Below are 17,446 nucleotides of genomic sequence, written 5' to 3' on the forward strand. Positions count from 1 at the left end.
CTTCCAAAAATGTCGTGGTCGCTCGACAAGAGAGTCCATTAATATAGGCCAATTTTATTTGCGGTTTTGCACAGCGACCGCTACTAGGCGCCCCGTTTCTGCTTTTGGCAGGCCAACGCGCTTGCTCAGGAATATAGGCCGTAGAACTGTGTCATTAAATTAAGGTAATTCAGTGTGGCTGCTGAATTACTTGACGTTGAAGCTATACAGCATAGTAAGCAGCTTCGTCTGCCCTGAGTAATTCATTCCAGCCTCCGCTGCCACCGCCGGCACTTACTATCCAGCCACTGGACGTCACTTTAACAGCGATTAAGAGCCAGCGAGTAAAAAATGGGCGGCGTTTTAACATTGCTAAGCTCGAAATATTGAGCGAAAGCGTAGTTTTATTACAGGTGGACACAACCGCCACATACCTGAAAGCGTGATTGAGGTGTCCACTGACGCAGAGAGCGAGTTATGCGCATGTTCAACTTTTTTATCGTCATTTCCAATTTTCACAATGTACGCCGGCGGCCTACGCCCCAGTGCCGCGTTTCTGCAGCAATGATGTGAACGCAATGGCGTGTTGCTCTAGTTCCCTGTTTCTTCAACGACTTTGTCGACGCCAACGCACGCAGCGCACCCTGATCTCTCACTACCACCGCATAGCTCAAAGCGCATATATTAGTTTGATAGTATTATTAGTCGATGACGACAATGATGTGAAAAGCACAGTGCAAGAGTGTGTTGCAGTGTAACACGAGGTGCGGTCGGCTTCGACGATAGCCTATTGCTCTCGCGCAGTGGCCAGATGAAGCTGATCTGTCCACTCCACCTTGGGTTCGAATTCCGCGTGGATATTTGTATTATTTATTTGTATTTATTTTTTTACTTTGCACAAACCTACAAACATCGCAATTACTTTTTCGTGGTTCACCCATCGGAACTGTACTTCTGCACTAAAACTTCGGTTGAAGCCAAGCTACAAGCATGAGCTGTTGCTTTCGTTCAGCTGGTTAGGTAAAGCGAAGAAAAATGCCAAGAAAGTGGGCCATATTTTAGAACCCTGCCTTAAAAGGGGCTCGTCTTCCTTCGGTCAGTTTTTAAATACGCCTTAATAAGTAGTCCTTACTGAGGCACTGCACTGGAGATTGTTTTTTCTTTTTTGAGGTAGGCACAACGCTACATTCGTGCTTATCTCCCTCCTTGACCCGTATGCAAGCTTCACTGCCCAACAACTCTCTCTGCGCTTGCGCGTTAGCGTGGCTATGCTGTCGCCTAGTTCAGAATAGCAGAGCGAGCCATTAGCGAATAATCGGTGCTGCTGCTGCACTGCCGCTGCACTGTAAACAATGGGACGTTGCCAGACGCACCTTTGCTTTACTACCAAGTCATCTGCAGCATTGAAATAGTACGCTTAAAATGCAAAGCGAGCGCATGTAGGCAGGTGGTCCTGAAAGCAAACAAAATGTTGTATATTTATGCTCGTTTTTTTTCGGTTTCAGCAATTATATTTCTATTATTAGGCCCATACTCTCGAACCCAAAACGCGTACAAGCGGCTTCTCGTCGCTCTGAGTGCCTCGCATGGAGGAAAGGAAGCTAAGAGGCCACCGCAATCTGATTTGCTTCACAAGAAATGTGCCGGAATTCACGTGTTTTCGCCAGGGCTACTGAGAGTACTTGGGCGATGGCGCAGCCAATGGGCGCAGCAGCGTCATCTGCTTCACTGTGTACGACCCGCCGCGGTGGCTCAGTGGTTAGGGCGCTCGGCTACTGATCCGGAGTTCCCGGGTTCGAACCCGACCGCGGCGGCTGCGTTTTTATGGAGGCAAAACGCTAAGGCGCCCATGTGCTGTGCGATGTCAGTGCACGTTAAAGATCCCCAGGTGGTCGAAATTATTGTGGAGTTCACTACGGCACCTCTTTCTTCTTTTCTTCTTTCACTCCCTCCTTTATCCATTCCCTTACGGCGTGGTTCAGGTGTCCAAGGATATATGACACAGATACTGAACCATTTCCTTTCCCCAAAAACCAATTATTATTATTTAATTATTATTCACTGTGTACTGCACTTGTGCAAATGCTCTGAGACGGCGGCCAACTATTGGAGGAAGCGCTGACATCCAGCTTCAAAAAATTTGATGCAACGGCCTCTCCTGAATTCTTGCCTTCTTCCATGTAGTAGTGGCAAATGACAGTTTAGAAATTAGACGGCTTTCTTCACCGATTCCTTGAGTTACGTCAGCATGTAGGGTTCTTTGTTTTAGAAACGGAAACCATGTAAGCTAAGGAGGTTTCTGAAATTTGGCCCTATGACACCTTCATTCGCCTTGCCGCGCTTGAACTCCGTTCTCAAGACTGAAGTTTCCTTTGTAGCAAAGTTTCCGCACTCCGTGAGAACCGGCGAAGCCTCAAATTGCATTCACTTGTCCACATCCAAACACCGCGCCATGGGCTATGTGGGCAGGATAACAATCGCTTGCTTCAAACAAAACCAAACCTTTATTTTAAAATGTTTTGTGCAAGCAAGCTTGGACACCGCTGTGCTTTACTGTGTGCAGGGTCTGTTTTTGCAGCCCTGGCCTTGAATTAAGGTGGTCAGAAAAATAAGAAACGTCAAAACGTCCTGCCCGCGCTCGGCCGACATTAGGTTGGGCAGCCGACGAGGATATAAAACAACGTCCTGCTTGCACCACCTATGGCCCAACGGACTTGCCCGCAATGGGGAGTGGCTTCAAGGCATAACCAGTTTCTCAGCTCCCATGCATGTTCTTCAACCTTCCATAGGGCTCCTCCTGATGAAGACTCATCCACAGAGGATTCCACAGCATCCAAGTCCGAAGACTCAGGAAGACTCCGGAAAAGCCGTGAGGCACGGATAGCAGCCCAGCGTTCTCGCAGCGCAGGCGGGCGAAGAAGGCGTAGTGCCGCCAAATCCACCCCCAGGAAAGTTATTTTCGATTTCACTCTAGTAATCCGGAACGTCTGACAGCGAGTACATCACTGATTTTCAATCTCAGAGAGATAAACTGTTTTCGGCAATCCAAGTGTTGTCCGACAGCCCTTTCTTCACTTATCCCGTTCGGTAGCCTTCGTACTAACTGTACCGCGCGTGCAGCGTAAGGCAGAGGGCTCTTTTTTGAACTAACAACATGCCAAGAAAAACGGGCTCACAGATTTCCTCTTCTTCGCGACGCCGAGTTTAATGCAGCAACATTCACTAATTATGCCAGTAGCTCACTGTATGACGTACGCCACCGCTCCACATGATTGGCGCAATGTCGCGACGCTTATGTGAACTGAGCTGTCTTAGCGTGTCCCATTCCAAACGGCGCGATGGTGTTGCGAACGAAATGCAGGAGAAGCTGTGGGATCCATGGTCGAATACTTCAGAATGAAACAGCGTGAAATACGGGGAAAGCCAGACATAACGCACACTGAACTCAGAACTGAACTTTTTTTTTAACGCACCAAGAAGATATATAACTCTGTCTTGCAAAAACAAAAGCAGCAAAAATACAAACAAGAAAATGTAACTACAATGAACATGCTGCGAAAGCTGCCGACGAAAACTCTGATATGGGCACCCAAGCTCCTGATGTGCTAACGTAATGTATGATTAGCTGGCGTAATTCTTTCATGTCATAAAATGGAACAAACCCAGCAATTCTGGACATAAGCCTTTTTAAATGGGAGGGAGGATATTTATAAGCGCAATTTTTTCATATATTGTGAAATATCGCTATAACAATCAATATTTCCACATGTGTCCTCTCATCAGGCTTGCATTTTTTTTCCGTTTTGACGCTTTTGCTATCAAAAAAACGTTCTCCATTGGTTTTCTATGAAAATCTTACCTAGTCAATGCGGGAAATTTAAAAACTTCCAAAAGAAAGATTGTGCTACACACCCAAAGAATAGACCATTTCCTTCAAAGTTTACATAACAGTATCTTACAGTATTCCAATATTGAAATTTTTGACCAAAAATGCTGGACTTGCAGAATAGATAACATCGTTATTCTGCTTGTATCCCCTGTATGACAAGTTTTAGTGTTTCCAAATACACGGTGAAAGTGGAACTTCATACAGAGCATCACCATATAAGAAGCACGATCACTTTGCAAGGAGCACTCACGCTCCCGAAAACGTAACATAAGACGAAGGCCAGTCTGGCCCAGCTGTACTTTCCCGCATGATAAAGGGAGATCAGATATTACATAACTCATTCACTTCATTTGCACGTACACTTACAGTTGATACTCTATGTTGAGTATTGGATGAAAGCTTTTTGTCAGTACTCAACACATCCGCTTAACAAAATGTTAGCAATCCCTCAAGGTTGTTAAACTGTCCCTTTTGGTGTGAAGCTATGAAATATAATTTAACTTTTGTCAGACCTCACACATAAACGACAATGTCATGCTTTCTTATGCAACCACAAAACCAAAGGCATATGTGCAGCTTTCGCTGAAGTGTTGAAATGACAATCCAGAACCATAGCCACCAAATGGGCAGGCAGACGCTTTCTAGCGTCACCCTGGAAGGACAAGTAACAACGAGCTGGTGAAGAGGACATTACAGTACAGTACACACAAATTTTTCACCGATATGCTCGCTCAGAAAAAGGCTATGTTCACGGTTGTACACTGGCTATGAAGAGTGCATCAGCACGGTTTAGTTATGGCTGCTTAGAAGCACAGATACCTGAACAAACTTTGGCGCCATGTACATATCCTGGTTGGGACAAACCAAAAGGTATAAATCAAAAGTTGTGTTAGTTCAAGCCATTTTTATTGCATGTATAGTGGAAGAAAAAGCGTAATTCAGTTCTTGACGTCGTTGTATGCTTTAGATTTTCTCCTGGTCCGGACCGTTTTCTTTTTTTTGCCTTTAAATTTTTCAATAGTGTTCCATGAGTACTCCCTAAATGCTCTCCCTTCAACAATTGAGCTGTAGCTAAATTATTCCTGACTGACTAGTGAAACTCAACTGACAGACGACACTTGGTAAAATTAAAGTTTCTGTGCTTATTGTACCTCTAGAAAGTAGCTTTATTCCCCAATGCCATAACGTATCCCCCCCCCCCCCTTCATTAAAAGTATGCAGCCCAAGGGGTTTGCTTGCGAGGCCTGCATTATTCCTTGTTATGCATCCTCAGTGAACTTAAACCCTATAAAGAGGAACGGCTTCGCGTTCTGAATCCTCCCAAGATTGGGACTGCTGGATGTGCTAGGGAGCCCCACTAAACCGCCTAGAAGCAAACCTCTTGGGCTGTGTACTTCTGACTTTACCTATTCGTTTTCTAATGGCTACAACATTTCCCCTGGCCTGGTGCTCAGCTTTTGTGGGCTGATATGCTTGTGAAAACAAGAAGGCATTCGACGAAGCCATTGTATTGATCGATCATTGATTCGTTCCGCCGTAAAACAACTTAAATCCGCTTTAATCCACCTCGTATGTAAAGCCTACTTGTGGCCGATTTTCAACGTCCACCCCGATCGAGAAAATCTGATTGTGAAAATCGTATACATGCCTGAAGTGTATGTGGGCAACCAAATCTGTCCGATTTTCGTCGCGTACTTGACGGAATGCTTAAGGTGTGACTAGTGTGTTTTGGCATTGTTATATTTTTATTTCTCCAAGCCACGGAACAAAAAATATAACGGTGTGTGTTGTATATTCTACAGTTACACAGGCAGGCTCCTACCTGCGTGCCAGCGTGGTTTCGAATCCCGTCCGGAACGGACAGTTTAATGAAGCAGCTCTGAGTGGAACGACAGCCATCAACGTCGCAATTTTTCACAAAATGCATAGGGCATACTCAACCGCCCTTCTTTTCCTCTTCCCTTTCTTCTTCTCAGACTAGCCTTGAAATAATTATAGATAAGTCCACCTCGATTCATGATTGAACTTTTCTTGCTTTAATGTTCGTTCAATGCCTTATCATGTGGTGGCGATCGTGCCTAACATTGCTTCACTATAACAGAATCTTAAAACAATGACACGCTTAACGGTTTCCCGTTTTCAGAGTTGCGATTTGTACTTGCGCAGGTTTAGAACGGTGCCCGGCCCCTTATGGATTATACTAGTAGCAGCTCCAATGCCACCCAAAGAATGGAACCGCAGTCTTTATTATATTTCTCGCAAGTTTAGGTATATTATGCCTTCATTATTGCCAGCCCGAGAAGAATAACGAAAGAATTTTAACTCTGCATTGCAGGGAAGATTCCTTCATTTGTAACCCCTTTTTGACCCACAAGCATCTTTCGTTTATTGAAATATTTGAAGCTGCCTACAACTGAAAGGTTTCATCATCGGAAGTTGTAATAGACTGGTTCAGGCACCCTGAGATAAAACAGACGTTTCCTGCGCCTTTTATCCATCAAGATTCTGAGGCATAATTAAATGGCAACGACACCCAGTTAGCGCAGAGAAAGGGCAATTGTTCGACGGACGCCGCTATGCTTCCTGACATTTTATAGGATAAAACTTCATTATATAAAAGACATTCCAATTGAAAGTCATCTGTTCCGGCCTTCCGCAGGTCTCCCGTGGATGTTGAATTGCCCGCAGAGGATTCAACTCCGTCCAAGTCCGAAGAATCGAATCTCCGGAAACTTCACGAGGAAGGCAAAGATGCGCAGCACTCTCGCAGTGCAGGCGGAAAACGAAGAACTGGAACGGCCATCGCAACTCCTAGGTAAGACTCTTCGATTTCGCCTGTCGTATGGCAGTTCTGGGCACGACGACTTGCCTGATTATCAGGACCTCGTGTTTTTATTCATATCGAATTCTGAAGTGGCGAGATTACTGTGAAGTATCGCAGGCAGGGTTGAGTCCATTTCTTCTTGTTTTAAATTCCACTGTGATGAACAGTTTTTAGAAAGCCTCTCCTACTAAAGCCCCTTGATATCAAGGGGCTTTATCTTCTACTACTCTTCTTTGCCCTCTCCCGTTAGCTTTCATGCTTCATTCGCGCCTGCCGTGTGAGCGGAAGTTTGCGGCAATGACTATCGACGTGCCAATAGAAAATTGCCGCAGCAATTCTTGTTTTTTTTTCTTCGTGAGCAGGTGCTTTATAGAGCGGGATTCATTCCAGCAGCTCGCGTTTACAAAAGCCACGACTCCACATTGGTGGCTCCAAATCATGACTAGTAAACTAACCGATGCCTGCCAACGGATTCCATTAGGTCCCCAGCGAGGTGGCTGCCACTAAAACACAGGAGGCGCTGGAGATGCCAGTACAAAATAGTGCTTTTTAATCGGATAATATTTAAATCCAGGAAAATAGGTGACCCTCCCCATTGCACACAAAATGCCCTACAACGGTATCTGGGGAAAACTAATTTCAACACTCACTCTTCCGTTGAGTTTCGTCGCACTGTCTACGCCGAGTTTTATTTGGTGTAATCAGCGTTCTTTGATCCGTTCTGATCCAGATGTTTAGGGCGGCATTCGCCGGCACTTCTTCGGTCTTTGAATGATATAAAGAAGTTCTTTATTAAATATCCTTTATGTGCACTTTGCTCGATGTTCTGTGTGAACGTGTGGTACCACAATTATCACGGTGGCCGACGCTGAGCCTTATAGACGCCTTCGACCCCCTTCTTGCTATCGCGTGTGCCCACACACAGCTACCGTGGAGAAGGGAGGTACACTCTCGGAAGGGAGTTACGGTCGATGCATACTCCATCGTCAATAGGAGCTGTGCAAGTTCAATAAATGACTGATCTCAGACGAAATCTTCTAGGTGAAATCTTTCAACGTTCTGTATCTACTTCTAGGGACACATGGTCATGCAGTGATTTTGCAGTGTTGCATAAATCGGACTTATTTAAACAGAATACAAAAAACGCCTGTTGAAAACTCAACAAGAATCGCGTTTCTGAAGAGAACCGTCGATGTTGTGGAGTACCGGCGGAGTAGGATCGGGTTATCTCACCCTAAGCCTTGGTTCTTGGTTCTTGGTTTGCGGCTCGATCAGCCCAGCCTTGAACACTCCCTCCTCAGTAGGTGTGGAGCAAGCTAGGGCAGAAAATAAGTGCACGGCTGGTTGGTTGGAAGCACAGGTGGGTCCCCCGGAGGTGTTATGTCATGGTGCCGAGGGCCGACAGGCTGACGACCTAAACCTCTACTGGCCCAATCAAGCCAGCGAGTCTCCTGCAGCCTATTCCATCACCGACAGTACCATTTGATTAAATCGGTATCCACTTTCTCGGCCCTTTTCCTCTATCGCCAGCCGGCAATAAGTGGGTTATCATGACCACTGACTATGGAGGATACGCGTGCAACGTCCTCTAAGGTAGCGCATTTCTTCATGAACCAGACTGTTCCACGGCATGGAGCGCCTTCCTACATAATCACTGATTGTGGCAAGCCATTCATAGCGCGGCTTCTTGACGAAGTTTTTGAACTAAGCCAGACACGTCACCGAAAGACTACTGCCTATCATCCCCAGTCTAATGGTCTTGCCGAATGCCTAAACAAAACAGTAACAGACACGCTTGTCATGTATACGCAGACGTGGGGCATGAAACCTGGGACGATATCAAGCCTGATATAACAATCTCATATAATACGGCTATTCAAGAAACAACCCGATTCACCCCGTTTCACCTAGTATACAGACGCGATGTGCTTACCATGCTCTAGGCCATGCTGCCGTGTCTGACTGACGACCAGGCACTTGCAACTGACGCAGAATAACTCACCAGTTACGCTCGGGAAGCTTAGTGTAATTAAGAAACGGTAAACAGATTTCTCCCGATATAATGACCTGCAGCGCTACGTCAAGTTCTAGCCCGGTGAATAGGTAAGGGTGTGGACGCCTGTACACCGCCCGGGCTTGTCATGAAAACTTCTCAACCACTACTTTGGGCCCTACAGAATGTTGCGCCTCTTATAAGATGTTACTTGTAAGGCTTTTCCGCATGGTACTGTGCCAATCTCCAGCCGTCAGCGCCCATCTTACTTAGTGCATGTGTGCACATATAATTCGCAAGAAGCCGAACTTCACCCACTGAAGGGCATATTTCACATCACGATCGAACATTTCTTTCTGTGAACATGTTTTTTTTTAAGATGGGGAATAATGCCACATGGTAGTTTCGGGTGCGCCTGAAAGACGACGAAGTTGGAGACTCTCTCGCGCTCTTCGATGTTGGGCTTGCAGAAGTGCAGCTCTTCGCTTTGTCTCGACCCTTTTACTTGTTGTGCACTCCCCTGTCTTCGTGACATTATAATAGACATTCCAGTCTACAATCATGTATTCCGGACCACCGCAGGTCTCCTGTGGACATAGAATCACCCGCAGAGGATTCCACTGCGTCCAAGTCTGAAGATTCGAGCGCCCGGAAACACCGAGAGGAAGGCAAGAAAACGCAGCCTTCTCGCAGCGTAGGCGGGAAACGAAGAACTGGAGCTGGCAACACAACACCCATGTAAGACTTCGAGTTCACTGGTCGCATGGTGGTTCTGCGCACGACTCCTTGCCCCATTCCCAGAAACTCGTGCCTTTACTCATATCGTGTTGTAAGGAGGCGAGATTAACGTGAAGTATCGCAGGCAGGATTCCAGCCTCGTGAACAGTTTCCAGAAAGCCTGTCCTGCTACGTCTGCCTTCGCCCGCTAGCCTTCATTTCTCCGCACCTGCCGTGAGATTAGGAGAATGCACCATAACTACAGACATGTCTAGGAAAATTGCCTGTTGTTTTTCTTCGCTAGCGGGGCTTTATAGAGCAGCATTCATTCCAGCAGCTGGCGCTAAGTTTAAAACCCCGGCTCGACACTAGTGGCGGCAAATCACTAGTTAACTAGCCGATACCATTCAACTGATTCCGCTATGTCATCAGAGAGGTGGCTGGCACTGAAACACAGGAGGCCCCCACCAACAGGTTGCGCAAACGCGACTGAGCTTGTAAGCTACTAGCGGGGTTAGCTAATATTATTATTTTGATTAATATTTTGCCTGGAGTCGGAAGCGCAGAGCTCCGCCGCCATGCACACAAACATGGTGTCACAGTGGTGATCAGCACTGCTACCACCGTAACCGCCGCTGAATTCATGTACGCGCTTCATTTAGTTGCCTTCTTTATTCGTGCATATTGCAATCGTAAACACCAATTGCAGAATCAAAGAAATTCTGCTTTAACGCACCATCTACACACTCGCGGTGACGGCCGCGACCTCGCCTAAACAGTATTTAGGCTTACCCGCCTGCATTACCGTGAAAGCATAGCTTCCAGCGATGCGACCGCTTCCAGAACTGGCAGTAGACGCCTGACGCACATGATCCAAAGAGTTGTAGACGAACTGCTTTCATTCCTTTGCTAAACGGCCGCTATGGTGCGACCAGCCTTTGTGTTTCGACGGGAAGCATGCCTGCTTAGGAAGATAGCTCATTCGGCTATGGCTGCAAAAAGAAGCCGCTTTTGCATGACAGTTCTTCCTGCGTGGCTAGTTGGTGCCTGTTTTTGAATAAGAATTTAATCTCTCGCTCTTTCTCGCAATGTAGGCGCTTGTCCGGCAGCAAATTATTCATGTATTGGCGAAGAATTCGGATTAAAATATAGTCCCGCCAGTCAATTCAAACTCAGGACGTCCTTATCGCTTAAGTAGGTGTTTCCACCGTTTTGGAGTCAGTGCCGGAGTTGTCTATAATCTCTGGGATCCGATACCGTGGATTTTACTTGCGGAATTGTCCGGTGATGGTGACACCTGTATTTAGTTTCTGAGTCTTTTCTAACCTGTAAAAGCTCCGCTTTCGCTGCGCGCGGTCTCAATGTCGTTAGAGTGCTGTAGTCAGTCGATGCAGGTCAGCTTCAATTTGTCCGCGGTGTTCCTTTAAGAAAAATTGCGCAAACATAAAATGGAAACAGAGGAGTCGCCTCTAGCGTTCGCCTTTTATTTGTTCTTAGTTAGCAGCATAAGCGTGCGCATTGTACCATGGGAGGTGGAAACTGCGCACCGTAGCGAAGAGCTTCCTGGACTGGGATCATTTCACTGCTGCCGTTACCGCGACCGCCAGCTGCTACCAACAACTGTTGAGGGGTCGCTTCACTATCGATTAAGGGCGACCGAAGGAAAACTGAAAGAAAGCACTTAACATTATTTATGTGCTTCGGATGTAAACTTAATGTGTTATTTGAATTTTATTTCAGTTTATTTTATTTTTTAATCATTTGCAATTTTTCTCTTCCTTTCTGTCGTCAGGCCGCACATATACTAGGTTCGCGTTTGTGCGCCAAGAAGCAACGTGGTTTCGTGGCCAGTGGCTTTCGTACACACAGTCTTAAAGTCGATCCTGGGTTCAATTCCCCGCACCTTCGGAAGAAATTTGTTTTTCTTTGATACCAAGGTGACGTCATCGGGGATTTTCGCGACCACTGCTGCTGGTCAACGCCGACGCCGGCTTTCGCTGCCGGTGAGCCAAAAAATTCTTTCGGATTAAAACAGAATCGCCTGACTCCAAGACAAGCACCGGCGACGTGAGGCCCAGCAGTGAGGAAGAACGAAGAGCAAAAATTAGAGGGGTCACTTATAAGATTCGCCTTATGGGTATGACGCGACAGCTTTAGTGCATGAGTTAATGCCATATATTAGGAATTGGTCTTTTTCTTCTAAACACTCATGGATCCCTGGGGTCCTCATGCTACTCCTGGAGCAGTGGTGCGGCGTTTAAGCGATGGAAGGTGCTGCCCTGCGATGGAAGGTGCACTGTCATCGGTGGGGCATGCGCGAACCAGGTTGCTACTCCGGGCAACTTCTCGCGACCAGTCATTCAACCGAGTGCCACGCGCCGCAGTGGGCAGGTCGTGATAACGCCACAAGGTCACGGGACCTAGGGTGCCTCTACGGGGATTTTTTGCTCACAACGCTGATGACGACCAATTTTATGCACAACGGGACCCTTTGGGCTACCGCGTTAAAACATAATCGGAAGTGGCCACTTTTATTCCGCCTACCGCATTTGACGTGCCCTTCGGAAGACGAATGTTTTTTTTTGCTTTTTTTTTCATCGCGAAGCTCCCGCTCTTCGCCACAACTTGCAGCTCCATGCGCATGCGAGGCTCCGCGGGGAAAGAAACCATGGGGCAGGGTCAGGCACACTATTTTTCCTCCTGTGGCAGGCTTTTCCAAACGACTCAGGCGCTACTTCGTTAATCAAGACCGATTGGCGAAAACCTGTCGTGTGCGTCCAAAGAGAGCGCCAAGGGGCAGCGATTGTGTAGGAAAAAGAAGAAGAATCCAAAATACTGGCCGTAGCTACTCTAATTTAAATATTTTCCTTCCATTAGTCCCAAAGCCTTTATCGGCTTGATTAACTTGCTGGGTATTGCCTAGGTTGGTCAGTATACAGTGCAAAGTGCCTGCTGGTTTTATTTGTTTATTTATTTATTTCACAATACTGCAGGCCAGAACTGGCCCAATCAGGAAGGGCATCACAAAACGCAAATCAGAACACCATGTGAAAAAAATGCGTTGCACGTGACACACGTGCAAAATGAAGTTTAAAATATGTCGCAGCAAAGATGAATATCAATACATACTAAAAATCAGTATAGGAAACTCACTTCTTTTCTAGTGAAGCAACAACGTTTGTAGCGCCTGCTCCACGTTAGGAGAGTAAAAAATCCATATTTAGGAATTGCGTTCTAATCGGCTATTGCTTGAGGGAAGAAACTGGGCTTAAAGGCGTTTGCTTTGGAAAAAAGAGGCTGAAAGAGTGCTCCCTACTATGACGAGTCCTTCGAGCAGTGGAGTGCTTGAGGAATGAACAAAGAGAAATGCTGAGTTTACCTGCCAAAAATTTATGAAGGAAGGAATTACGGTTTAGTTTTCTGCGCGTATGAAGTAACGAGATGTTATTGTCTTTCATGAGCTGTGTTGGGCAATCAGACCTTTTGTATTTATGAAAAATACAGTTAACTCTAGTTGATAGACATCTTTCTTGTTTGCGGATCCCAAATTTCGGACGTTTATTCAAGTTTGGACGTGATTAAATTTTTGTGAGCGAAGACCTTAATATTTCTAGGAGTAGTACCTCGATGGAAAGAAACGCGAACAACCCGGCGCCAACACACCCCGCTGTTGGAGTTTATTTTCATCGCGCTTTTTACCTGGGTGGTACAAAAAAGACGTTAGAGTCGTCCTAGAATGTATCATTGACGATTGTAGGGCCTTGTTGCTATCACCGAAGTAAAAGCGCGGTGCAAAGAAATTGAAACAGCGGAGCGTGTTGGCGCCGGGTTGTTCGCGTTTCTTTTCAACAAAGTATTACGTTTTAGTTTGCTTCTTAAAAGCAAAGCTTCGAGAAAGCAGCTGAAAATATCTTAGAGATATTAGTGCCCCAGGTTAATCGGTTAAGAGTTATTCCTAGATATTTAGTTTTAAGACCTCTCGAATGTCACTGCTGTGAAGACGGTATTGGTAATTACTAACATTTTTTTTCCTTGTGTAACTCAGAGACGCGCACTGTCGTCTATGCATGTTTAAATCCATATTCCATTCTTCACACCAGTGACATATTTTGAACAGATTCTTGGAGCAGTTGGTGGTCTCCAGTTAACACTATTTTTTTTATATACAACGTAGTCATCTGCAAACAGTTTTGTTGACACAGACCATGGAATAGTATCTATTAAACCGTTTATATATATTATAAGCAACAATGGTCCTAGCACACTACCGTGAGGAACACCGGAAGTAACAGCAAGCCAATTAGAAAGGGCACCATTTACATCAACAGACTGAACGCTACCACTTAAATATGGTCTGAACATGAGCCATTCAGCAAGATGGAAGACCAATTAACTGCAATGTATAAAGGAGTTTTGAATGTGGCACTTTATCGAAAGTGTTTGCCATGTCAAAAAGAAAGCATCGATCTGTTCCAAGTTATGTAGCACTCTAAAGAAATAATCAGTACTCGTAACTAGTTCAGTAATGGTTGACATACCCTTCCTGAATCCATGCTGAAAAGGTGATAGAATACTTCTTTCATTTAAAAAGTCATATATAATGCAGGCCACGATTGCAATAGAAGCATACAGGAGGAGTATACATTGGTTCGAAGTAATAACCAGTATCTCCACATTACTGCTATGCTTTTCGGTTTTGCGCAGGTCTTCTAACAATGGCGAATCGGCTGCAGTGGACTGCACTTCATCCAAGCCCACTCGCAGCAACGCCGAGAGAGGACAAGGTGACGGAAAAGAGCCCCAGCGTTGCCTTAGGGACAGCAAGGAAAAAATTGATTAACACTGCAAAAGAACTTGCCAAGGAAGGCTCTTCGGGTTTACATGTCACTTTGAATGCTTGCACAAGACGCTCTGAGGCATGCCTATTCCTTATGGTTTTACTTACGGCATGTTGCACGGAGGCATGACTAGTGTGAAGCATGACCCAATGTGTCAATAAACTTGCTGTTTTTTTGTTTCAGAGCTTTCAAAGTTTCTTATTCGCCAGTAATGCAAACACATTCAAATTCTGACCTGCCTAAGCACTAAGCACATATTGCTTGTTGCTTGTCCTCTTATCTCTCAATGTTTGTTGATATTCCACTTGACGGTTAAACAGACAGCTCTTATTGACGGCGAAGAACACACGACACATATTTTCTTTACAGAACAAAGAACACAGCTTTATGCACAAATTTAAAAAAATGCACAGGCTCACCAAACTGTGTGTTGGAAGGGCCATAGCGTTACAGGACGGTACAGGCCTTTCATCTGGACTCGCAGGTTGCCGCGCCAGCATTCGAAATTGGTCGAGAACAGTTCTTTTTTTTTCATATTTTAGAGGAATCGCCCAGGGCGGAGCATACAGTTTCTAATAAACGAGTAGTGACTCACTAGTATTCACCCAAGCGCAGCCATACGTCCAGAAAGGAGTTGTACGGATCGAACAAAATGAGCAACGCGAAACTCCACCGAGATTCCGAGGCCCGTCGAACAGAGCAGCGTGCACTCTTGGACGTGGGCGGCCGCACCAACGCGCTTAATAAAATCTTTAGAGCAACGTACTCAGAGTTATATACGTTGCTCCATGGATTTTAGATTTATATATATATATATATATATATATATATATATATATATATATATATATATATATATATATATATATATATATATATATATATGCACCCTGTGCACCTTGGTTTCATGACGTTTGGGTTCCTCAGTATTTGCCTTGTCTGCTAAAATGCTTAACGAGGGTCTCGGTTCTGGCAGTCTTGATGTCATAGGTAGCATAAGAGGGCTCTCGCAGTTTCCGCCCTCGCCGTTAGATGACATTCTACGTCACACTTGCGGTATTACAGGACGTGCTACGTCCACCGCTATGGGCGAGGGTGGCGCCTAATAAACATAAATACCCACGAAAGCAGCAAATTGGACAGCCGTCTCTGTGTCTCAGTTGGTAGAGCACCGGACGCGATATTCGGAGGTCGTGGGTTCGGGATCCCACCGGCGGCATGGTTGTTTTTTCTGCTGCTTTATAAGTAATTTTCTTCAAACAAATTCATTGGCACTACACATTAAAAAAAATAGAAGGATTCCCCTGTGCGCCTTGGTTTCGTGACTGTTGACTTCCTTCATATGCTTGTCAAACGAACCCCTCATTTCATTTGCCTTGTCTGCGACTATATATATATATATATATATATATATATATATATATATATATATATATATATATATATATATATATATATATATATATATATATATAATGTAACGTGACGGCAAGCTGATGAATGAGATGAGATGACAGATGGCTACATAATGATTTTAATGGTGGATGGCCTTGCGCGAGCACCCCTTTCCGCGCCACTGCACAGTTCGTCTTCTACTTCGTCACACTATCCGGGGCCGCCGGGGGATTGTCCCGATCACGAAAAAATATTGCCACTCTTGGTGCAATGCTGTAGATGACGATGGGCTTGAAAAATGGTTGAATACTGAAGAACGAGGTGAGGGCTCGCCGCCGCGGTAGATGAGACGATCGGCAAATGAGTCCCGGTCGACAAAGCATGCGGGCCGCAGGTTGCCAGGAGCCGACGGCCGATGTCCTGGGACGCACCGAACGGCATGGGCAGGGGGGCGGTGTCCTCACGTGTGGGCTGCGCCTCGGGTCGGTCGGGTCATTCTGATCGCGGCAATGTCAGTTCGCCGTGTCCAGTGGTCCGGGTGGGGGACGGGACTGGGGTGAGCGGTGAGGTCGGTTCAGGTCTGGCGGGCTGGGACACAGCCGGGCGGAATACCCACAGCCGATGGCCACGGAAGGCGCAAGGACGCCGAAGCTCCGGGACCAGGGTCGCGATGAAGGGACCCCAGCACCTCACACCAAATGTAACGTGACGGCAAGCTGATGAATGAGATGAGATGACAGATGGCTACAGAATGATTTTAATTCCGGATGGCCTAGCGCGAGCACCCCTGCCCGCGCCACTGCACACTTCGTCTTCTACTTCGTCAATATATATATATATATATATATATATATATATATATATATATATATATATATATATATATATATATATATATATATATATATATATATATATATATATATATTATACCCGAAAAACACAAACCTTTGGAACAGGACATTTGGAATGTCCCCAGGATGTCCTCATTTTTCCCGAAAACATCCAAAAATCCTCCCCACAACTAGCCGTGTCCAAAAAGTTGCGTCCCAGGGACGGCCCCAAAAGGTTAATTCTAGATTTCTCGACTCTGGCTCAATAAAATTATTTTTTCTTTTCCATGCAGACTTTAGGCATCTAAGCGCACATATGTGCCAAATTTCAGGCACATGCTTACGTTACAGGTGGTGTAATACATCAGTCCATTCGCATGAATGCTTGTTGGCTAGGCCATTCAGACTTACCTGTTTACATAAAATGTGCTTTAAAAAGGTGAAAATTTGGGCTGGTTGGTGCATGATCTGGTGACGGGAGCAGCGCAGTACGAGAGAGAGAGAGAGGCGGGACACGACGCTGAATAACAACCATATATTTAATGCATGTTCGTCGAATATATACATCTCGCTTGTATAAAAAGGAAAAAAAGCATGAAAAACGCACAAGATGTACACGTGGTAAAATATTAAGACATCGCACGCAGTTAATCAATTTCTCTGTCACGAAGCGCTATTGAAGGTATGTCCGAGGCATAACCGTAGGGCACGCCTTTCCAGTAAAGCTAATGGCTGCAGCTTGTAGTTTGCGCTACCAGAGAACAAGACACAACCAAATTCCAGAATCGGTCTCATATAAGCCTTATAGAGCAACAGTAACGTGCCACGACGCATGCCAAACTTTTTATTGCCAACTCGTGTCAACCGGCCCAGTGCACGTTCCCCTTTAATAACATTATTCTTAACATGGTGTCGCCCGTCCAAGCTTTGGTCATAAGTAACGCCTAGGTATTTAACCGACTCCACCTGCGGAACTGG

At 45.6% G+C, this 17,446-nt stretch overlaps 1 protein-coding gene across 1 annotated transcript; it reads left to right on the top strand.

Annotated features, from left to right (window-relative positions):
* Nucleotides 1-5,512: 5,512 nt before the first annotated feature.
* Nucleotides 5,513-14,424, top strand: LOC144129613 (uncharacterized). The gene is made up of 4 exons (XM_077663734.1): nucleotides 5,513-5,523; nucleotides 6,528-6,683; nucleotides 9,268-9,423; nucleotides 14,107-14,424. The coding sequence occupies exons 1-4, from the start codon at nucleotides 5,513-5,515 to the stop codon at nucleotides 14,240-14,242; spliced, it is 459 nt and encodes a 152-aa protein (XP_077519860.1). The 3' UTR covers nucleotides 14,243-14,424.
* Nucleotides 14,425-17,446: the final 3,022 nt, after the last annotated feature.

Source organism: Amblyomma americanum, chromosome 4 (genome assembly GCF_052857255.1).
Source record: "Amblyomma americanum isolate KBUSLIRL-KWMA chromosome 4, ASM5285725v1, whole genome shotgun sequence".
Lineage (NCBI taxonomy): Eukaryota > Metazoa > Arthropoda > Arachnida > Ixodida > Ixodidae > Amblyomma > Amblyomma americanum.

Bases quoted from the DNA above. Each gene is read 5' to 3' on its own strand.
- LOC144129613 (XM_077663734.1), top strand. The intron at 6,684-9,267 runs GTAAGACTCTTC...GGACCACCGCAG, and splicing joins ACGGCCATCGCAACTCCTAG to GTCTCCTGTGGACATAGAAT. The intron at 9,424-14,106 runs GTAAGACTTCGA...GGTTTTGCGCAG, and splicing joins GCTGGCAACACAACACCCAT to GTCTTCTAACAATGGCGAAT.